The 24,567-nt window shown below is 40.5% G+C and overlaps 1 protein-coding gene across 1 annotated transcript; it reads left to right on the top strand.

The window, feature by feature from the left end:
- Positions 1–6,501: 6,501 nt before the first annotated feature.
- On the top strand, positions 6,502–7,143 carry LOC110902799 (holotricin-3). Its single transcript, XM_022149193.2, has 2 exons — positions 6,502–6,609; positions 6,700–7,143. Exons 1-2 carry the CDS (start codon positions 6,522–6,524, stop codon positions 7,038–7,040), a joined length of 429 nt encoding a protein of 142 aa, XP_022004885.1. The 5' UTR covers positions 6,502–6,521; the 3' UTR covers positions 7,041–7,143.
- Positions 7,144–24,567: the final 17,424 nt, after the last annotated feature.

Below are 24,567 nucleotides of genomic sequence, written 5' to 3'. Positions count from 1 at the left end.
ATTAAAGTGGTATCCCTTGAAAAAAAATCAATGAGTCTCTTTTACGATTGAAAATTATAGTCCATATTTTTTTCTATATTGAGAGGTTAGTAGTGAATTCAATTTATATAATCCACATTTTTTTATATTGAAAAGTTAGTAGTGAATTCAATTTATGTTATTTACCATTAAATATTGTTTACAGATAAAGCAGAAATAAAAACTACAAAGAAAAATCAACAACAAATAATTTTAACGGTCTCAATGAGGACATAGAGTGGTAAAAGGTGTGCTCATTTCAATTAAATAAAATAAAAAAAAAATATTTTAATGGGTATAAAGTTTGGAATGTGATTTTTTATTTCTAAATTAAGGGTTGTTTGTTACCTCTTAACAAGACTTTTAATGGTTCAAACCTGGTTGAGCACTTAATGGTTCAGACTGTTTTTTTACGAGCAGATGTCTAAATGGTTCATAAGCATTATACAGAGTCTGAATGGTTAAGACTTCCAATCTGAATTGGTTAGACTTTTGCCTTTGAACAGTTAAGCATTAGCTCTTAATGGTTTAGACCTCTTACTAGTTCAGCATTTAATGGTTCAGACCTCTTATCGGTTCAGCACTTAGACCATGCGTAGTGGGGCGTTTTTTTAAAAAAAAATTGTCCAATCACGCCCAATAACGCCCCTTCACCACTACGCATGGGCGTTATTGGGCGTTATCTTGCAAAAAAATGCTCCTTGGCGTGGTTTGGAAAACGCCGAATGGGGAAAAGGTTGGCCAATCACATTAGAGATTCCATTTGCTTGGCCAATAAGATTTTTAGGTGTTTTTTTTTTTAATTTTATTTTACTACAAAACATATTGCCCAATAATGTCCCATCCCCACTACACTCATTTTAGAAAACGCCCAATAATGCCCCATTACTGATTGGGCTGCCACATGGTGCAAAACGTCCAAGGGTGAATATTGCCCACTACGCATGGTCTAACAATTCAAATGTTGCCAAATAGCCCCTAATTTAACAACCTAAGTATTTACCTTAAAATGCCCAAACCGTGGCGTTGCTCCAAATAAAATATTTTAACAATTTATTGAAATCGACCAATCTAAAATAAGTTTAATAAAAATTAATAACGCACTTTCATATGTAAAAATATTGGTTTCCATAAAAGGTTCTTTAGAACTATTTTCCTTAATGATATTAGTACACTAAATGTTCATCTTCAAAACTTTAATTTATTTTTTTCTTCTATTTTATTCATATAAAGTAGAGATACAAAAAAGCAATCTATAAGAATAAGTTCATTTTAATGTCAAAAACAATATTTCTATTATATACAGGCACGATCGATGTAAAGCATTTTGGGTATTTGGTGTTTCTTTGCTATATCGATTTTGCATACCACAACGAAGTAGTGTTATCGTTCCGATTTAGTTTTTCTTTACCATGATAAAATTTTACATAATACTCCGCATTGCGCATGCGTACAACGCTTTAACATTTATTATTTGTTTGATTTAACAGCCCCGCCACAACGCGCGAGTAAGAGTCAACTCGTTAAAAACAATTAGGATGTTTATTAGTGCTCAACACCTTTTTCTCTCCCAATTCCATATCGTGTTATGTCATGCCACAAATGCCTTAGTTTCACCAACTTAAGATTGGTCATCTGCCCAAGCCTAAAGATTTTGGTCCAACATTCATGTTCACAAGTCGAAAGCATGCACAAGTTTAGACTTTGTCGTCCATTCAACCCAAATTTTGCATCCTGACCATGGAGTTGGAGTACGACACATCATTTCAATCCCACTAAAACTCCCAATGCTCCTCAGTGGCGAAGCTTGACGTTTTCGACGGAGGTCGAAAACGTATATACCCAAAAATATAAGAGAGTTGAAAAAAAAAATATGAGGTAGAGAATTTACAGCGTTGGCTAATGATAAATGCTCTCATTTTTGTTACTTTTTTTAGATTCACATAAAGCTTTAGTATCTAATAATAAATTATATGACTCCTCACCAAGCTTACCTCGTACCTAATTGAAACATTGGGATTCTTATATACGCTAGTATCAAAAGAGAGAGACGTATCAAACTTAAGAAAAAAGATTTATGAATAGAAAATGTTAAACAACATGTTATGTTCGTCTCTTAAAAACATTAAGCATCACTATGGGTTCAAGTAAATATTTACATCCCTAGCTTCAAGATAGACTCGTTAGCTCCTCTTCGTGTTTTGTATAACCATTACTAAACCCTAAACTGTAAATCTTAATTCCTAAACCCTAAACCCAAAAAAAAATAAAAAAAGGCTAGCATCTAAAATCTTAAACTAAAAACAAAAGCTAACCCCAAAAAGTTAATCCTTAAATGATAAAAAACTAAACTCTAAACCCTAAAAACTAAACTCCATAAAAATTTCAACACAAATATCAATCGCTTAATAGAGTTTTCTCACGAATAAAAAGTTTTTTCATGATCTACTCCAAATATACATACACACATATTTAGAGAAACACTTAAAAGTGTGAAAATGGTGAGAACGATTTTGGTGTTGGCATGTAGTATTGGTGCTTACTTACACTAAGGGTAAGAGTTAACATCCCATACAAACTTTATTTAATCTAAAAACAGTGAGAACAGATCTTGAGCGTTGATTAATTAAATTAAAGGCCAAGATCGACCTATTAATAATAAATATATTAATTAATGAGATTCAATGGTGTTTTAGTCATTTTCTCATTTTCTATTAACTACTTTCATGATTTTATGAATTTTTCCACCCCGATTGCAAAACTAAAATAACTTTTATATACTTTGTTACTTTATTGAAAAGATTATACCATAAAACCCAGACATTCTTTATCTTTAAAATGCGTATAATATTGCTATATATATAGGGTTAGGTTAACGTACAATGGCTCTTATCGTACAATATGTACGCGATCATCTCAGCCGTACGATCTGGTGCGAATTCACTCTTGAACATGCGATTTGTGCTGAAAAACCAACATGCAAAATTGCTTTATATACTAACATGCGATTTCATCAAAATACCAACATGCGATTTCCAACATGGTTTTCTATAACATGCGATTTCACAATATCGTACGAGCGTACGATAAGCCCTAATTGTACGTTACACTTTCTCTCTCTCTCTCTCTCTATATATATATATATATATATATATATAGGATTAGGTTCAAGAGTGAACACTACTGTGTTTGCGAACTGAGCGAACTAATCCTGACCAAACATGTGTGTAAATCAATGGCCAGGATTTGATGATGAAATACACTAGTGTATTTTACGAGTTGGTGATGAAATCTTATCCATACACGTGTATAAATTAATGGCCAGGATTTGTTCACTCAGTTCGCAAATACACTAGTGTTCAATCTAGAACCTCACCCTATATATATATATATATATATATATATATATATATATATATATATATATATATATACAAAGTCGATTTTTCCTAAAAAGTGTACAAAGTCATAAAACACCACAATTTCAACCATAAAACACACACACAAATAACAAAGTGAATAGTACTAAAACACTATATTAGAACCCTAATAGTCTATAAAAACTTCAAACACACCATCGTAGAACTATGAATATAAAACACAACATAATAATCAACATAAAACACACTAATATTAATCATTCGATAACAAAGCCTTATCATCCAAAACACAAAACAAAAACCACAAAAATTGTGTTTTAATAACCTCCACTATGTTATTTGTGGGTTTTGAGTGTGTTTTATGGTTGACATTATGGTGTTTTATAACTTTTTACATTTTGTAGGAAAAAAAGACTTTGTAGCCAACTCCCACCCTATATATATGTGTGTATATATATATATAGGGGACCGCTAGAATGAGAACCACCTCGAGTTGTAAGAACCGCGAGAACCACACCGTACGGGGCGAGGTGGACCAAATTTTTTTTCAAAAACGTAGATGCATGTATTATAAACACATTCGTAAAAAAAATTTTAAAAATGCCGTGCGTGTAGTTTTTTACACCACAAGTTTGTGGTTTACGAGTCCCGTAAATTTACGGGACTCATAAACCACAAACTTGTGGTGTAAAAAACTACACGCACGGCATTTTTTTTAAAATTTTTTTTACGAATGTGTTTATAATACATGCATCTACGTTTTTGAAAAAAAAAATTGGTTCACCTCGCCCCGGATCAAGTAGTTCTCGCGGTTCTTACAACTCGAGGTGGTTCTCATAACAGCGGCCCCCTATATATATATATATATATATATATATATATATATATATATATATATATATATATATATATAAATGACATTAATTTTAAAAAGTTACAAAATAGTGTTTTATAAATGTGTTGATAATATAACCGGCATATATACAAGCAACACATGAATTTATATAATCAGCACATACTTATATAATTATATTCAGCACATACATACACAATCATAACTAACACATAATTTATATAAGCAACACATGAGTTCGTATAACCAACACACATACGAGCAACACATGAATTTGTATAATCAGCACATAAATTCGTACAATTAGCACATGAATTTAAAACTACTTCTATGATTTTAGGAATTCTTAGAAACCAACTCTAAGCAAAAATACAAAAATGCGCTTAATACATAAATTAGAGGGATGACATGTGTCATATTATGAATGGTTCTTATTGTTTTTACACAAAATAAAGTTTGTATATGATCCTATCACCTAAGGGTAATACTGTTAAAAAAGCTCATGCACATACCACTCACATGCCAAAGACCATGCACATGCACATGCAAGTCACATTCATATTCCACCGTCTTTTTTATACTCTCGTAACTTTTTATACGTGATTATTTTTATAAAAAAATTATTCCATAAAATCGAGTGTTTTATTATCTTTCCAATGGGTATACCATTGCTATACTTTTAAAATAAAAAAATGGCATGAAGTGGGTGTTCGTGAAAATGGGTATTTTTATGGAGTTTTCGGAAAACGCCATAGAAAATGTCCAAATAAAAACGCCATAAAAACACGCAGTTCAGAAAACGCCATAAAATACCCAGTTGAAAACGCTATAAAACCCCCAATTCAGAAAAACACCATGAAAACCCAGTTGAAAACGCCATAAAATGACAAAGTTGAAAACGCCATAGAAAACCCAGTTCATTTTTTTTCAAAAAGTAGATCAATAGTATACTCGTTGAGAAATAAGAAAACGCTGAATTTTATGGTATAATATATTTTTTTAAAATAATCACGTATAAAAAAAGTTATGGACGTTTAAATATTATGGGGGAAATGACATGTGATTAATTAGCATGTGCACCCCTTGTTAGGATCTTCTAATATAACCCCTCCCTGTAGTTTTAAGGGTCCTATTATTTACAAAAATGTTACGGCATCAATCTCAGCCATAAATCACAAAGATTTTGTGGCTGACAATCGTTCTCACGGTTCTCACACTTTTGATTGTTTTCTCCAGAACACAATCTCGGAATTATGGTGGCTGGAAACAAGGGCTCGTCGGCGGTGAAAGATGATGGTGTAGAGAGAGAACGAGATGGCGATGTTTTGATGATGTAGGTGGCTGAGAAACAGGGGCTCGACGACGATGTTTTGAAGATGTAATCGCCGAATTATGGTGGCTGGGATACTGATGCTCGACGGCGGTGATGAAGATGATGGTGTAGAGAGAGAACGAGATTGCCTTTTTGTTTTGATTTGATCTTTTCTAATAACTGATATTTGGTATGGAAAGGAATAAGGAATTAATGAAAATTAAAGGTAAAATTACAATCCTATCCTTTTAATCAAAAAAACAAATGGATGGTTGAGATTAGTTTACTCTGTTCACAAACAAGGATGTTGTTCACTCATGAACCTATCTCTCTCTCTCTCTCTCTCTATATATATATATATATAGTAGATGGTTCAAATGAGAAAAAATCTTTTTAAGAGGAAAAAAAAATTCAACCAATAAAAAATATTTCATTTTGATTCATTTAATATTTGTATTTAATGTTATTGTAAGGGTGTGTGTGTATGTATTATATAGGATTCGGTTTAATTAAAAACCACCACGAGTTGTGAGAACCATGGAACTACCACTTCCCGCGCGAGTTGAGCTACCATTTTTTGTATAAACGTAGATGAAAATGCTATAAACACATTTGTAAAAAGAAAATTTATGGACTTGGTAGTTACGATTGATTTAAATTTTGTTTACGGCGATGTATTTTTTTTACATCACCAATAAATTTTTTATACACATGATGTATGCGATCTTAGGCTACAATAAAGAATCTATTGTGCCAAATCTTGTGCATTCGAAATTTAGTTAACTTCCTGCACTTTCACAGAAGATCACACATTGCGTCAGTAAAGTATAAAACAAATAAAAGTTGAAAGAGAAAGAATAAAACTTTGCTCATGTCGGAAGCTACATATTCCATATATATTGATTATTTAACATTAAACAAAAACATCAAACAGGAACATGAGTATGAAATAATAAACATGACCATGCTGGTGACCTTAGTAATATTGTTTTTGTTAGGTTTTCATCTTCATGCATCTTCAAATCCTGTTAAAATTATCCATGTTGGTACGCTAATTATTATTTCCTTCTCTTTTGTCAAGTTTATCTATTTATATATTTGTTCTCTACCTATTAATTTAACTGTAATGTATGTAGACAGAAGTGGAGTGAATCCTGTTGTTAGACGTGGAGGAGGGGGCGGCGGTCATGGTGGCGGTGGAGGGCATGGTGGTGGAGGTGGTGGTCATGGTGGCATTGGTGGAGGTGGTGGTCATGGTGGCATTGGTGGAGGTGGTGGTGAACTTGGTGGTCATGGTAGTCGTGGTTATAGAGGAACCGGTGAAGACACAGGACTTGTGATCCCAGTGTATGCAAGCGGTCACCGGACGCGTAGAGTGCACCATGGTCGGAGCCATGGCGAGCATAACTCCACTAGTCTTGCCCAATTGGTTTCTACTGTTTTGGCCTTGGTCCTGTTATTAACATATTGCTGCTAAAGCTTGTATGACAAATTAATTAGCTTTTTTTTTTGTTAATGATATATATATCGTATGTATTGTTTTTTTTTTCTTTAAGTTTCTATAATATAAGAGCATGTTAATCCACACCTAATGTTACATTACTAGTTGATCAGTTGGCCGGTGGAAGTTTTGTACATATATACATCTACAATGTGATCTATTACCAACAAAACACTATCCAAAAGATAAAATACTAGCATAAATGTAATAACAGTAATAATAGATTAAATCTAAATTATTATTATTATTATTATTATTATTATTATTAGTTCTAATAATTAAAAAAGAATTAAGAAATAAATGTAATAATAACTTTTCGTTGAAAATGAATATGATATAGGTGCTTAAAGTAATGGATTTGATAAAAAAAAATTAAGTATGAAACGGATCAAACTTGTACCACATGTGTATTTCATTGAGTGGTGTAAGTGCAGTATTCGGTGACTAAAATTATCGATGCCACACAGAATTGATGCAACAGTTAAGGGGGAGACTGTAAGTCCGAGTTGTTATTTGTTCCGAGGTTTCTTTTAATCAACAAAATGATTCAGGGTCCGACTTTTAGTATCTGTAAGTCCGAGTTGTTATTTGTTCAAACGTTCAGCAACTGGTGTAAGTCCGAGTTGTTATTTGTTCCGAGGTTTGTTTTAATCAACAAAATGATTCAGGGTCCGACTTTTAGTATCTGTTCCGAGTTTTAATCAACAAAATGATTCAGGGTCCGACTTTTAACCAGTTGTGTCTCATTTGGGGTTTTTTTTAAACTAGTTGAACCTGTTCCGAGGTTTTAACAGTTCTGATGTTCAGCACTGTCCGAGTTTTCAACTGTCTAGGATTTTATCACAATCTAAGTTTGAGGTCAGATCTTTAAATGTGTTTTCACTAAACTGTTTCCAGGTTTGACTGTTCAAGGTTTATTTTAATATATGTTAACTGTGTGTTCATACTTTTGAAGTTCAAAATTACAGCAGTCTGTGTGACAGTAATTTTGCCAAAAATTGAATATTGAAGTTTACTGTGTGTAAACCGTATGCTGACTGTTCTGCAATTATATCTGATGCATGTGTTTTGTTTTTGGTTTGTTTTCCAATAGAGATGGCAGAACAACCTCGTCCTGTTCGCGAGTTTCATCGTAATCACAATCAAATTGCGTTGCTAAACGAAAACGTTCGTGGTGGAGCCGAATATTCTGATATCATATGTTTTCTTCGAAATTCAAGAATTGGTTTCGCGATTTCAGAAAATATTCACCAAGTGCAAGCGTATATTGAGGATTTTTGGCGTACGGCTCAGATTGTTGATGATTCTATCGAAGCTACTATTTCTGGAAGCCCTATTGTTATCACGGAGGCAGTTATTCGTGCGGCTTTGCGTTTTGGTGACTTAGATCATGGAAACACGTGCTATGTGCGGCAAATCCGTGAACGTGGGGTTAGATCATTCGGCTACATTGGTTCTTTTACCAGGAAGGACATCTACATGGGATTGATTATTGGGCAGTGGAGATACTTCTTTCATGTGTTAATGCAGTGTCTGTCTGCACGAAAATCGGGAACTGATACGATGGGTCATGATCTTCTTTCTGCAATGATTGGGTTGACTTACAACCAGCCGTACAATTTCTCACTGACGATTCTCCAAGCTTACAAACATCAGATTGGTCTGAAGGAAAATGATAAGCGATTGATGATTCTGTATCCTCGCTTTCTTTCACTTATTATTAGACACTTGTTGCCGAATCTTTCATTCGACGCATCTCTACCTGCCTACGCTCAAGCACCCATGCCTATTCGTATTTTCACTGATTGTGCCAGGGTTAACGAGTCCAAAAGGACTAATGCTCGTCTTGTTACGACTCCCTTGCGTGGTGCTATTCTTCAAGGAAACTACAATCCAGAAAATGATCCGAATTTGTTAAACATTAGAAGTGGTGTTGATCAAATCTTTGTTGGAGGTATGCAAGCAGTTGTTGATGATGTTCACGAGCCCGTGGTTGTTCAACCTCAGGTTGATCTTCAACAACCACCGGTTAATCCTCCGGAACCTGCACCCATTCAAGAACCAGTGATTGCTGAACCAGTTGTTGTTGCTTCTATTCAAGAAACTGTGACTGTTCAAGCTCCAGTTTCTACGTCTTCGGCAACAGGAGTTGCTGTAGAAACTGATGAGGTGATTTTAGAGCTTGATGCAGCTCTAGATGCTGGTCCGTCCTCCCGTACAGTTGACAAAGGGAAGCGTCCTATGGAAGAAGTTTTTGTGGATGACATGCTCACTGAAAAGGAATACCTCTTGCTAGTTATGAAAGATCTTCAAAATCGTATTACACCCTCTGAAAGAGAAAAGCTTGAGTTATTTCGAGCGAATGTTGCTTCTTTCGGTCCCTCTTCCGACTGGAGTATACGCTTAGCTAGTTGGAATGACAGAGCGAACGATTTAGATTCAATCGTTTTTAGCTCATCCTCTTCTGATGATGATGATGAGGACCGTCGTCGTCCTGATACTGATATTGTCTGTGTGCCAGTTCCTCTAAGACGTATAAGAGACGACGTGTTACAGTTTCGGATCTTCAGTCTTCGAGTCCGATAGTTGCTTCGGTCACGGTTACATCAAGCTCTGCTCCATCAGACTCCAGAGGTCTTCTAAATTTGGAGTTATCTGTAGCTCTCCCGTCTCTGTCTTCTTCACTTCCATTCACTTCCTTTGTGGAAGCTACCAGTATGGTTACTTCTATTCAACCAGTAACGCCGATGATGTCTTCTCCGGTTCCTGCAGTGCCACTATTTGGGTCGTTATCGTCTCAAATGGGTACGGGTAATGTGTTTGCCTTATCAGGAAGTTCCTCTTTGCCACCGCGTCCTAGTGCTCTCACCGATTTGCAAGCGCCAGAGACATGGCAAGCACATCCGAAGGTTGCTTTCGGTCCGAGTCCGCCAGTGCCATCGAAGAAAGGATCTTTGCGTCCTCCAGTTCTACCATCTTCAGGTCCTAGGCCATCCAGTGCACAACCGTCTGGTTCAAGACCTCCTGCTCCTAGATCTTCTACAGTTTCTTCTTCGAGACCATCAAGTTCAGGTCAAGAGCAGAATTTTCAGGAGTTTGTTCGTGGCAAATTTCAGGATGCAGCCAAGGTCATGGTACAACATAAGAATCAGATCTCTAGGCAGCAGAAAGAAATTGCTTTCTTGAAGAAAAGGGATGCAGTTCGAGACCAGCAGATGGCACAGCTTTTTCGTCTAACCAAAGATCAGAGTGTTCAGTTGGGTAAGTTCATAACATAAGATGCCTCGACTTCTGCCCGACAACAGACTTTGGTTAGTACTACGGATCGGCTTCTCGGGATTGTGACAGATCTCGTGTCACTCCTTGCTGCTCAGGGGGAGACTTCGGATTTTCAGGTTCAGGCTAAATGTAAGATGGATGAACTAAAGAAAATCAGAGACGATCTTTACAAGGACAAGGATCCCAACGCAGCGAAGCAGGGGGAGCAGTCAAGGAGCGCACGTGCTCCTAAAGCTGCAACCTCGGCTCATGTTGAGGGGGAGTCCTCGGGTGCAGCTGCAGGGGGAGATAAAGGCCCTGTAGATACTGATACAGGTGCCCTATCTGATTCTGAATTGGATCCTGCTGCTAATTTGGTTTTAGGAGCTGGTGAAGTGGTTGAGGAAATGGTTGAAGATTGGCGAACTGATGACGAACTAGCTGGTAAGTTCAATTTCATTGAGACTGCGAAAGGGAAAAGGATTGAGTACGAGTCCTTACCGGTCAACAGTGATGTTATCAGAGGCTTTGTGTTTGGCTGTGAAATGCCCGAAGAAATCTTTAATCCTATTCGAATTCCCGAGGAAGTTAGCTTGGCAGCTCACAAATGGTTTAAAGATCTTCCAGATGAAACTCAAAGGAAGAGGTATTTATCCACAAAAGGTGAGTATTCGGGTCAGATTCGAAGTTTGGATTTTGATGAGCAACACAGCCTGGTAATGATCAAAAGGACCGATGGGGTACAGTATTTCAGGCCAAGGGCCAAGTTCCTTCAGACTCTTCCAGCTCGTGATCTCCATCACATTGCTCAGCTGGATCTCAACAACCATACGAATGTTGCTAGCATCAGAGGATTAATTCCTCATCTCGTTGCTGAGAGTCGAGAAAGTAAATGGAAGATGTTCAAGCCAGCAGTTGGTTGAGGAGTTAAGTACTTAAACAAGTTTACTGGTAAAGAAGAATGGAAGATGGTCTATCCTCCATCTAGATGCCTTCGTAAAATTCATATGCGTAAGTTTGATCTCGATAAATATGACAACATAGTTTATTGGTATCTCAATGGCAAGACTGGGGAAGCGGTGATTACCGAGAAGATAGTGACGGTTGAGATTGCAAAAATTCTGGATCCAATTTGGCTTGTCAACCTTAGGGAAGCACATCTGAAGAAGCTTTGATGCCTGCCTCTAAAATACCTTGAAGAAGATCGTGTGCTAGCTGATCAGTTCATCAAGGTGGTTTAATTCTGTGTGAAGAACAAGGTATGGGCAGGAAGCGAGTACTCGAAGAAAGGATGAAGATCTCAAGACCAATGAAGACCATGCACTGATCAAGGGGGAGTTTGTTAATGCACTTTAGGTGATAAGTTCATGTATTCCAATTTGTAGGGTCTTTATTGTTCATGTATTGAAACTTAGTTCTAGTTTTAACCTTGGACATTTTGTCCAAGTTTTAGGCTAGACTTTTGTCTGAGTTTTTGTTTAGGACAAAAGTCAGAGTTTTTGTGTAGTTTGTTTTGTCCGGGCTTTCTAGTTTGTCTTGAAAGTCCGGGGTTTGCCTTGTATATATACCTTTATGTGGAATAGACAAGGCGGCGATTCTGTGTGAAATTCTGTGCACCTAACCCTAATCATTGTGTGTGTGTTTTGTCTGGCGGCTACTCTGTGTGTGACGTCATTCATCTTCTTCATCAAGAATACTCAGTGTATTCTTGATTTCTCTCACAAATCTTTGCTTTCTAGTGTTTCATCTACAGTGGTTAATCATCAGGTGGATTCCTCACACCTGTTGGTGGCTTTAGCTGAGTGAGATCTTGGATTGGGAGGCCTAACAAGGTGTGAAAGCACCGGATCGATGACGAACATCAAACATTGCACTTGATTCAAGACATGAAGAACAAAATATGAACAAGATAGAAATATGTAGAAGATGAATCTCTTTATTACCGAATCAGTCATCACAGATTACATACCAAAAGAGTATACATCATCTTCTACAAGCTGGTTTAGATCACAAAGATCTAAACCTAGCTTTCTCTCACTATCACATAGTATCCCTCTCTCTCTAGAATGCACACACTGATGGAGAATGGATGGGATTTTGTGAGAGGTGCACCAAGCTTCTTTTTGGGTTCTTCTTGTTTTGTGTCAAGTGCAATGTTTGATGTTCGTCATCGATCCGGTGCTTTCACAGTGGTATCAGAGCATGGTTACCGATTCGGAATGGTCTAACAGCCTTCCGAATCACCATTGCTCTTGATTTGATGTTTGTTTCCGCCAAACATCTTGAAGACGTGAAGATTTTGGTCCAGATATGAAGAAATTCGAGAGCTGTGTTGGAGAGAACTGCTGGGTTTTTGGTAGATCTAGGGTTTTGATCTGAAAAAGGCTCTGTCCGGATTTTTGTAAGTGTTTTACTCGTCCGAGTTTCCATTCTGTGTCTGTGTTTCCGGGGTTTTGGTGAACCAGTGTGAAGTCACACTGGGGAGATAGTCCGGAGATTGGTTATTGAAACATGTCTGAGTTTTAACTCTCATCAACCTATTCCGACTTTTCCTTTTTAGGTATGAGGGGTCCGAGTTTTAGGTTTTAGATAGTGGTCCGAGTTTTCATCTTGACCTTTTATAGCTCCGAGTTCTCAGTCCAAGTTTTAAAACAACAGCATTCCGAGTTTAGTTAAAAGTCTTGTATCCGAGTTTTGTTGATTGAGGCTGTTGAGGTCAATGGATTAGTTCCGAGTTTTAAGTAAGTTCCGAGTTTTAGTGGAGTCTCCTTATTAAGTTTCAAACTAAGTCTGAGTTTTAAATCCATTTCTTATAGGTCTGAGTTTGTTTGTTCATCAGTATTGTGTCCGAGTTTCATAGGTCCTTTGATAGTCCGAGTTTGGTTGACCGTAAATAGTCTATTTTGTCCGAGTTTTGGTTGATAGTAAACAATTCCGGGTTTTAGTTTGTTTAGATTCAATCCGAGTTTCAACTGTTCTGTTGGAAGCTTGTTTCTAAGTTTGTCCGAGTTTTAAAGTCCGAGTTTTAACAACTATACATTCCGGGTTTTAGCTTTAAGATACACTCCGAGTTTGAGTTTTTAGTCTGTTTCCGAGTTTAGTGTGTCAAAAGGTCCGAGTTTTTCTTTTCTTCGTTCCGAGATTTGTTCAAACGTTCAGCAAGTTATGAGTTTTTGTTCGAAAACTGTTTCCAAGTTTTAAAATCCGAGTTTTAAAACTTTCAATTGTCCGAGTTTTAGTAATCAGTTTCAACAGGTCCAAGTTGGTTGACATATTGAACAGTTTTGTTTCTTGACTGATGTACTTGTCTGCTGGTCCGAGTTTTGTTCTTGACTGCCAGTCCGAGTTTGTTCAAAATCAATCTGTTCAAGCTTCTTTAGTCCGAGATTAGTCTTCCGGATAGCAGTCCCCGGGTTTCTTCAGAGTTTCCTTTATTTCTTTGCTTGTTTCGAATTCCTTTGTATTTTACATACTGTTCTGATGATCTGATCCAAGGTTTCAAGAGCTTCTGGGTTTTACGGGTTCCAAATTTGCTAAGAATTCCGGGTTACCTGGGGTACCGGATTTTTAGCTAAATTTAGAAGTTTGTGTTGTTCGGAAGTTTCGAGGTGTGCATGTTCCGAGTTTTTCTAGTTATTCCGGGTTACCTGGGGTACCGGATAATTAACTAAGAATCAGAATTATGCGTAGTTTGGAAACTTGAAGTCGGTTTCGGATTATCGAAAAGTTTTATGGTACTGATGTTGTCCGGATCAAGTGAGGAGGTGAAGAGAATAAGACTTGCTTGGATTTTTTTTTCTTTTTGTAGTGTTTACAAAGAAAAAGGGGGAGTAAAAATTTTGAAATTCCTATTTTCTTTGTAAACCAAAAGCTCGTGGTGCTACATCGAAACAAGTTCATCTTTACTATCTTTGAGATTAACTTAGTGTTAATCATACCGATGGCGAAGTGTTTATAACATGAAGCAAGTTAGAGCTAGTGTATGATTAAGTTTTGTCAAGTTTGTTCGAGGTTCAATCAAGTGTTGACGTGATGAAGCAAATTGTTCGTTTGGCAAGTAGTTGAAGGTCATGCCTTTATCGTATTCCGGTTAGAGTAGAGAAGATTAGTCTTCTTGGTACCTCTTCCAAGTTGGTGACTGATCGGATTCTCGAAATAGCGGTTCTTACATTGAGGGGGAGATCAGAGACGAAAGTCATCGGGTAATTGTTGGATTTGTGAAGATACGAGATTGGATCTTGAAGATTCGAGATGAAATGATTTCAGACACTCAGTTGTAGACTTTGATCAAGACGGTGGATGTACATTTACAAAGTTCAGTTTGTTATTAACTTATCGAACCAAACTTCATGTCTTTGCGGAATTTGAAGTGTTCGATGTTGGGCATTGGATGTCACACCCCAACCGATGGCGGAATCATCGGGGCGCGGCACTGAGCGAAACAGTTTGTCCAGAAGTTTCCACAACAACTATAATTTAAATTCAATTTAAATGACACGTCCCATACCGTGTCCCAAATAAATAACAAGTTATCATAGAAAGCAACCAGGCAATTAATTCCGTTCCGACAACTCAGATTCAATTATTATTACAGACAATTGTTTATTATTTCTAGACTCCCTAGCCTCGATTTCATCACCATGCGCCTAAGCATCCTAGCAACTTAAGCACCTGTCACATACGTTAAAATAAAGTCAATACATAAAATGTAAAGGTGAGCACACAAGTTTGATAATAGCATATAGAGTTCGAATAGTTTACGCATAACCAGGCACGTACACAGAGGAAAACGATGCATGTTAATTATCGACATGGGACCATCGATACCAACGACTGCGGGTTGACCGTCCGAGACAGTTCGCAATACATGATTACCACCATAATCCATGCAAGTAATTGTCCTTAACAACCCCCGTGTGAACGGGTGCTGAGTCCAAACTATAGTACTATGTTGCTAAGGCAGGTAGATAGCACTCCACGTGTAAACATAATAAACAGCATTCATTTAGTCAAGTAGCACATGCAATTTGGTTAGCGTTCAAATAGTTTGTGTTTGATTGTGATTTGATAGGTAACGTATGTAACACCCAAAAGTGCTAAAAGCAAAAGGGGATCGAGTATACTCACAGTGATTGATTGTGGATTGAAGGGAGCACTGAGAGTAGGATTAGCCTGAATAGTTCGATAGCATAACGATAAGTAACGCAGAAAAGTAAAAAAGTGTGAATGGATCGAATGGGCTGGTCGATCGAATGGTAGGTTCGATCGAACGGGCTGTTCGGTCGGCTGGTATGTCCGGTTGGACAGTCCTGTTCGATCGGCCGGTAGGCTCGATCGGCTGGGCCATTCGAGTGGATTGTTTCTTCCTCTGGTGTGTTTGTGTTTGAGGATTTGAACTTTTGAAGTTTTCGTTGCAGCATTTGAGAACACTGAAGTGTTCCTACCTTTCAAGTCGATCGATCGAGCGGTTCGCTCGATCGGCTAGCTCACTCGATCGGCTAGCTCCCTCGATCGGCTAGGAACTTCAGAATTAGTCCTCAACTGAATGTCACTCGATCGAACAGTCTGTTCGATCGGCTGGCATTCCCCACTACGAACGAGTTGTGAAAACGATTAAGTGTTAAAGTATAGTATTTCATGATCCGAAGAGTAATGTTCACCAAACGCAGTTCGATCGAACATCTCTTCTTCAATACTATGCTTCCTGAAATTTCTAGGAGTGTGGGACCATGTGCTAGCCGATCGGCTGGCCCGGTCGATCGGCTGGGCTGTTCGGCCAGCAAGTCTGACCTGGTCGGCTTTTCATCTAACACTTGGCTGTTTAATTATTTGTCATTCTTTCAAGGTATCTTGACAACGTGTTGAACTATGATAACCTTCGTTCCTACTTGTTTCTTTGGCTCGGACAGGAATCACCCAAGTCCGGCCGGTGAACGGTTCGGAATGTCGGTTTAGAGTTTAACCCGAAATCGGTGAACCTTGTTCATAGAAACCGAATCTTGAACCCTTTTAACTGTTTGAATGATTAGTTAGTCGGTTCAAGCTCCGTTTCTATTGGTTTGAAAGCATGGAGTGTAAAAGAGTTAAAAGAAAGTTGGGATTCCTTCTTTCAATCCTTCACAACTTGTGGATGTTTAGATCTTTGATAGATCTTAGCTTGTTTATGTGGAAATCGGTTAGATCTAAGCTAATCATAGTTGAATGAGGCCAAAACATGATGTTCTTCAAGAACACCATGATGACATCACCCAAGAACACTTAGATCTTGGTGATTTCACGGTTAGAATTCAAGTTTTGAAAGATAGAAAGGTGTAGAATCAAGTAATGGTCAAGAACGTACAAGAATTAGAGTGAAAACTTACCGGGATTGAGAGAAATCTGAGAAAAGGTGAAGAATAGGAGCTGGCCGGTCAGGACTTTCCAAAAGTGGAAATGAAGACAAGGACAACCCTATTTATAGGCTTCCAAAAGAGGAAAGTGGCAGCCGATCGGCCAGGAGCTCCGATCGAGTGGGCTGTTCGATCGGCTGGCAAGAAAGTCAAAGTTGACTTGGACTTTGACTTTGACTTTGACATTCGAAAACACGGGGTGTTACAGCCTCCCCTTGTTTAGGGAATTTCGTCCCGAAATTAGGCTCGAAGGCTACACAACGCCGTGATTTACCAATTTGATGCTTCAGATCTATTTAGTTAAACAACTGCGGGTACTTGGCCTTCATGTCGCTTTTGAGTTCCCAAGTGAACTCCGCGCCTTGTTTGCCTTCCCATCGGACCTTCACGATCGGGATGCAAGAGCGCCTGAGTTGCTTGGTTTGGCGATCCATGATTTCGACAGGCTTTTCCACGAAGTGTAATGTTTCGTTGACCTGAAGATCGTCGAGCGGTACAATTAGATCATGATCAGCAAGGCATTTTCGGAGGTTAGAGACATGGAAAGTCGGGTGGACGTTACTGAGTTCGTCCGGTAATTCGAGGCTGTAGGCGACTTTTCCGATTCTTTCCAGAATCCTAAAAGGTCCAACATATCGAGGCGCTAGTTTCCCTTTCTTGCCGAACCTGACCACACCCTTCCAAGGGGATACCTTTAGGAGTACGTAGTCACCAACGGCGAATTCCAGGGGCTTGCGTCTTTTATCGGCGTAACGTTTCTGTCTGTTCTGAGCTTTCACCAAATTGTCTCGAATCTGGTGGATTTTGTCAGTCGTTTCTTGTAGAATCTCGGGACCGGTTAGTTGCGAGTGACCGATCTCGTGCCACACAATAGGCGATCGACATCTTCTACCATACAAAGCCTCGAAAGGTGCCATTTGAATGCTGGCATGATTGCTATTATTGTACGAGAATTCCACCAATGGCAGGTGTTTGTTCCAACTACCACCAAAATCTATAACACACGCTCGGAGCATGTCTTCAAGAGTACGGATCGTTCTTTCAGTCTGTCCGTCGGTTTGAGGATGGAATGCAGTACTTAGATTAAGCGACGTACCAAGGGCCGCTTGAAACGTTTCCCACAATCGCGACGTAAACCGAGCGTCACGATCTGAAATGATGTCACGAGGCGTACCATGATTACGAATGATCCCGTCGGTGTAGATTTGGGCTAGTCGTTCCACCTTATAGTCTTCTCGTATCGGCAAAAAGTGGGCTGATTTCGTTAGACGATCAACTATAACCCAAATACTGTCGTGACCTGATGGCGTGGGCGGGAGTTTCGTTATGAAATCCATAGCTATAGTCTCCCACTTCCATATAGGTATCGGCGGTTGCTCGAGTAAGCCAGAAGGTCTTTGATGTTCAGCCTTGACTCTTGCACAAGTTAAACAGCTTCCAACGTAAAGGGCGATATCCCGTTTCATACCCGGCCACCAGTACTTATAACGCAGGTCCTGGTACATCTTGTCTGCACCGGGATGAATAGAATATCGGGACTTGTGGGCTTCGTTCATGATAATCTTTCGCAAATCGGTCCGCTTAGGGATCCAAATTCGGTCCAGGTAATAGAATATCCCATCTGATTTGCTTACTAACTGAGCTCCATCGTGATAGATTCTTTCTCTCTTCAATGTACGCTCGTTAAAGCAAGCATGTTGGGCTTCGCGAATAAGGGTTTCGAGATTGTGCTGGGCTTGGATGTTTCGGGTACTGAGCACGTAACTCTTTCTGCTGAGCGCGTCAGCAACTACATTCGCCTTGCCTGGGTGATAACGTATCTCACAGTCGTAATCATTGAGAAGTTCTACCCATCGGCGTTAACGTATATTAAGCTCTCTCTGATTAAAGATGTGTTGTAAACTCATGTGATCAGTGTAGATTGTACACTTAGTGCCATACAGGTAGTGTCGCCAAATCTTCAATGCAAAGACAACCGCGCCTAGCTCGAGGTCATGGGTTGTATAGTTCTTCTCGTGGATCTTGAGCTGACGAGATGCATAGGCTATAACCTTGTCTCGCTGCATGAGGACACAGCCGAGACCAAGGTTAGAAGCATCACAGTAGACAATGAAGTTGTCGCTTCCGTCGGGCAGCGTAAGGATCGGTGCGTTGCACAGCATGTGTTTGAGAGTTTGGAAGGCTGTCTCTTGTGTGTTTCCCCACACAAAAGGCTTGTCCTTATGCGTAAGAGCAGTGAGCGGCACAGCGATCTTAGAGAATCCTTCGATGAATCGCCGATAATAGCCCGCTAGTCTGAGAAAAGAACGAACTTCTGACGGGTTCTTAGGTGTAATCCAGCTTTTGACAGCTTCAATCTTCGCAGGATCGACATGGATACCCCGACTATTCACTATGTGACCCAGAAATTGAACCTCCTCCAACCAGAATTTGCACTTGGAGAACTTGGCATAGAGTTGGTTCCCCTGAAGTAACCCGAGAACCAAACGTAGATGTTGCGCGTGTTCGGCTTTCGATTTGGAATAGATCAAGACATCGTCGATGAACACGATGACGAAACGGTCAAGATAAGGCTTACACACGCGATTCATTAGGTCCATAAAAACCGCGGGTGCGTTGGTTAGACCAAAGGGCATAACAACAAATTCGTAATGGTCATAACGGGTTCGAAAAGCAGTTTTGGGAATGTCTTCCTCTTGAATCCGTAGCTGATGATATCCTGAACGTAGATCGATCTTAGAGAAGCATGCTGCACCTTGTAGCTGATCAAACAAATCGTCAATTCGGGGTAAGGGGTATCGGTTCTTGATGGTTAGCTTATTCAATTCGGAGTGGCGTTTGTCGCGGCAGCACAGCTCTTGTTGCCGGAGCTGTTGTTGTTCTTCTTCTTCCTTCTTGATGACTTGGAAGATTGAGCAGGTGAGTCGGTGGGTGCTGCAGTGGCTTGATGCAGAGACTTGGTTGGCTTATCCCAGAAACCAGCTTTTACTCGCTTATCAATGATCTCAGCGGCGAGTAGGTAGGTTTCTTCGATCGTTGCTGGCTTGGCGGCGTGAACAAAGTCGGCTACACAATCGGGCAGAGCTCGAATGTACTTCTTGATGGCTTGATCTGAGGTCTTGACTTGATCAGGACAGATGATGCTAAGCTGCTTGAAGCAAGCAGTGAGAGCAGCGTTGTCTCCATCCTTCTGCTTGATCCCCCAGAACTCGTCCTCCAGCTTTTGGCGTTCATGAGGAGGGCAGAATTCTTCGATCATAATTGCCTTCAACTCCTTCCATGTTAGCCCGTAAGCTGCATAATTTCCGCGCTTGTTTCGTTCGGCCGTCCACCAGTCTAGAGCACGGGACTGGAAGACGCCTGTAGCATTGAGAGTGCGGAGATGTTTAGGACATCCGCTCTGGCGCAGAATGACTTCGACTGAGTCGAACCAGTGAAACATGGCTGTCGGACCATCTTCGCCAGTGAACTCTTTTGGTCCGCACGCTTTGAACTGCTTGAAGCTGAAAGCAGCCTTGCTCGATTCCTTAGGGATTTCAGCTCGGGATTCTTCTGACGATTTGCTAGCGTTTTCATACACCTCACCACAGCTTTCGCCACGGTTTTGGAGATGATCGCAGCGAGACGTCGGTCTCTCTTCTCTTGGCGATTCAAACGGTGTCGGGATCCAGACGACGACATGGTCTGCATTAGACATCGTCACGAGACTCAACACAACGAAATCGAATCTTGTCACACCCCCAAAATCCCACCTGCGGAGTACTACCGCTTGGAGGCGTGACTGACCAGGATCCAGCCACCAATCATACTGAACTAGCATATAAATAGTTATAAAAGTTTAACCATTCACGATTGGTGTTCCAAAACAAATAAGTTTAAGTTGCAAGCGGAAGCATAAGTTTAAAGTTATAACATAAGTTCCAAAAGTTTCAAGTTTAACATAGTCTTGTAGCAATCCCTGTCCCACAACGATCTTCCTCCATGCAAGCTCCCACTGAGTACCTATGGTCCTGCAAAGCATGTAGTAACGAGTCAACAACTAGTTGAGTGAGTTCACGGGTGGGCGTTCGTTTTAGTTGTTTCGAAAACAGTTTACTTTATCTGGCATCCTGCCGTGGGGGTTACCCCATAGTTTAAAACGTGACCAGTTCGTTCCCAGTTACTCCGGCACTCCGGCCGTGGGGGCTACCCCAGGTACATCATCTGGCTCTCCAGCCGTGGGGGCTACCCCATGTGTATACTAGACTCGTTACCGTATCGATTGCTGACTGTAGTCATGTTTATGTGCCCTGAAATCATCAATGTCTATCATCATTGACGTGCCCCAGATCCATTAGTTCACGCCCGTCCTCTGCGGCACGGTGTGAGGCTTGTCAGACCTAAATAGCGCTATCTAACTAATGACCCGCTCGCCATTGGCCCGGCGATTAGTCGATACAAAAAGGAGGGACTTCGTGATAGAGTTTTAGTCTAGTACGTTTATCCGTCCATCCGGACGAGGAATTACATTCCTGAACCACTGACGTCCTACCCAAGGTAGACGAGGAACCCACGTTCCTTAACCCCGTTCCCAACCCAGGGAATCCCATGCTTTGTAAGGGTGTGAACTCACCTTGGTTTGCTCGGCAGTCAAACACAGAAAGTCAATCAAGTCGCAAGTAGTCAATAACGTCCTAACACGGATATCACGTATAATCAGATTCGAACCAAGTAGTGTACAAATGTTCAACACGTTTGGCAAGCACGTTTAGCAGTAACAGTTAACAGTCAACAGAAGCACATACGGTTCACAAGTTCAGCCCAACTACTTAGGCCCAAACACGTAAAAGCAGTTAACACAGAAGCCCATCAGTCTGGCCCATTAACTAAGGCCCAAAAGTGTGGTCTCGAGTCGCAACCGGACTCGCAAGCATGGTCTCGAGTCATGCTGTGTGTTGATCATGGATGGTTGCGAGCCGCAACCGGTGTCGCAACCATGGTTTCGGTTCATCATGCTGAGGTCTCGAGTCGCAACGGGACTCGTAACCTGTGGTCTCGGCTTGTCCTGATATGGTTGCGAGTCGCAACCGCGTGGTCTCGAGTCATCACGCTGTGGTTGCGAGTCGCAACGGGTGATTGCGAGTCGGTAAGCTGTCGTTTTCAAGTTCACGTGTTGATGCAGGTGTATCAGTCCCATTAGTACAATATAATCAGGCCCAAATCAGGAAACTACCAATAGCATTCCACTAACAGTTTTCCTAATCAGGTTACTAGTCAAGGATGGATCAAAATCACAAGGGTTTTCATATTCTTAACTATCATTCAAAGTGTTCTTCACATATTCAAACACATATATTCAACAAGTTCATAACATATTAACCACTTATTCACCCAAAATCATGAACAACTATCAAGATACAATTTTTACTAGCATGCATCCTACTTGACAAACATATTCATTAGCCGATTTTCATAGTATAAACACCCAAACTTTTCGGATCTAATCCAAGTGCAACCAATATCATCATTCACCCTTTTTAACATACAATGAACCCATTTTCAACATCAAGCCTTTATGCAAATTTCAACACATAACAAGAACATTCATGAACCGATTTCTATGTATAACTCAACAACTTAACATATTGTCACATAATCTCATACAAACATAACATGAACACACTAACATTCAACAAAACATCAAGAACACTAACCGGTTATGGGTTTCGAGGGTGTGTGAAAAGCTTCCAACCGGGTGTGTGTGTGAGCCGATCCAAGTCCAAAGATCCAAGAATGATGGAGTGTGTTTGTGTTCTAGAGTTTAGGTGAGAGAGAGAAGTAGGAGAGTGTGTGTGTTCTAATGTTCAACAAAATGGTAACAAATAACTAAGGTGGTGTATTTATAGCCAAGTTCCAAGTCTAGCACCCTTATGGGTTTTCGGGTGGGTTTTACGGCTCAAAGGCCCAACCGGCCAAAGGTTCTCGGCCCAAGGCCCAAAACCGATTACTAGTCACTCGAAACCTCATGGTCTCGAGTCGGGTTCCTTGTTGTTTCGTGTCGGGTTCTCGGTTCACATATAACACGTACACAAATATATACAATACACACATAACAAAGCACTTATCACATAAAAAGGTTCACGTTATCATTTTAACTAGTCACATAACGTACAAGCAAGTTACACCGAAAAGTTCTAAATTTCGAGTTGTCACATCATCCCCAAGTTGAAAGAAATTTCGTCCCGAAATTTGATGGCACTCACTGAGGAAGCTAGTCAAGTTGCATGGTTTTCCCGGTTATCCTGGGGTGTCACATCCACCCCCCGTTGATCTGGAATTTCGTCCCGAAATTCCGTAGCTTCAGCCTCAGTAGCGTTTGTACTGTTCTCAAACAGTTGGGGATACTTTTGTTTCATCCGATCTTCGCGCTCCCAGGTAAACTCTGGGCCGCGACGTGAGTTCCAACGAACTCGAACAAGAGGTATTCTAGTGCTCTTGAGGACCTTAACATCCTGGTCCGTGATCTCGACAGGTTCTTCGACGAATTTCAACTGTTCGTCGATCGTGAGTTCCTTCAGAGGAACTACGTGCGTCTCATCTGACAGACACTTCTTCAGATTTGACACATGGAAAACGTTGTGAACTGCCCCGAGTTCTGCTGGTAATTTCAGTCTGTAGGCCACCTTGCCTATTTTCTCAAGAATTTCGAAAGGTCCAACGTATCATGGGTTGAGTTTGCCGCGTTTACCAAAACGAACCACACCCTTCCAGGGTGAAACTTTGAGTAAAACCCGCTCCCCAACCTGGAGCTCGAGTGGTTTCCTGCCCTTATCGGCGTATGCCTTCTGACGGTCACGAGCGGCCGCCATGCGTTGTCGTATTTGAGCAATCCGCTCAGTAGTGTCTACCACATGTTCTGGACCAGTGATTTGACTATCCCCCACCTCTGCCCAACAGAGGGGTGACCGGCATTTACGTCCGTACAATGCCTCAAACGGAGCAGCTTTAATGCTGGTGTGGTAGCTGTTATTATACGAAAATTCCACGAGTGGCAGATGCCTTTCCCAGCTGTTGCCAAAGTCGATTACACAAGCGCGAAGCATGTCTTCTAGTGTTTGGATAGTACGCTCGGACTGCCCGTCCGTCTGCGGGTGATACGCTGTGCTCATATCAAGACGTGAGCCAAAAGACTTGTGCATTGCCTGCCACAGTTCCGAAGTAAAACGTGCATCTCGATCAGAGATAATAGAGGTGGGCACCCCGTGCCTCGAAACAACTTCCTTGAGGTATATTTCCGCTAGAGTGGAGAACTTATCCGTCTCCTTGATTGCCAAAAAGTGTGCGGATTTTGTGAGTCGATCCACGATCACCCATATAGTATCGTTTCCGCGCTGTGATCTAGGTAGGCCAGTAACGAAATCCATGGAAATTTGCTCCCATTTCCATTGTGGTATCTCTGGTTGCTGAAGTAGGCCTGAAGGTTTCTGATATTCTGTCTTGACTCGCGCACAAGTCAAACACTTGCTGACGTAAGTTGCTATATGGGCCTTCATGCTAGGCCACCAATACGTAGTTTTAATATCGTGGTACATTTTGTCCGAACCAGGGTGTACCGAGTAGCGAGATTTGTGCGCTTCATCCATCACAAGTTCTCGTAAGTCGCCATAGAGTGGGACCCAAATGCGTCCTGTCACATAATAAGCACCGTCTTCCTTCTGTTCTAAGCGTTGTCTTGACCCGCGTAGGGCTTCAGCTCTAACGTTTTCTGGTTTCAGCGCTTCTATCTGAGCAGCTGGTATTTGCGAAGGTAGACTAGAATGGATCGTGAGTTGTAAAGCTCTTACGCGCTTAGGCGTAGTGTCCTTCCGACTGAGGGC

The sequence above is a fragment of the Helianthus annuus genome, chromosome 13 (assembly GCF_002127325.2).
Source record: "Helianthus annuus cultivar XRQ/B chromosome 13, HanXRQr2.0-SUNRISE, whole genome shotgun sequence".
NCBI classification, from domain to species: domain Eukaryota; kingdom Viridiplantae; phylum Streptophyta; class Magnoliopsida; order Asterales; family Asteraceae; genus Helianthus; species Helianthus annuus.
This window is presented reverse-complemented; position numbering and strand designations above follow the sequence as displayed.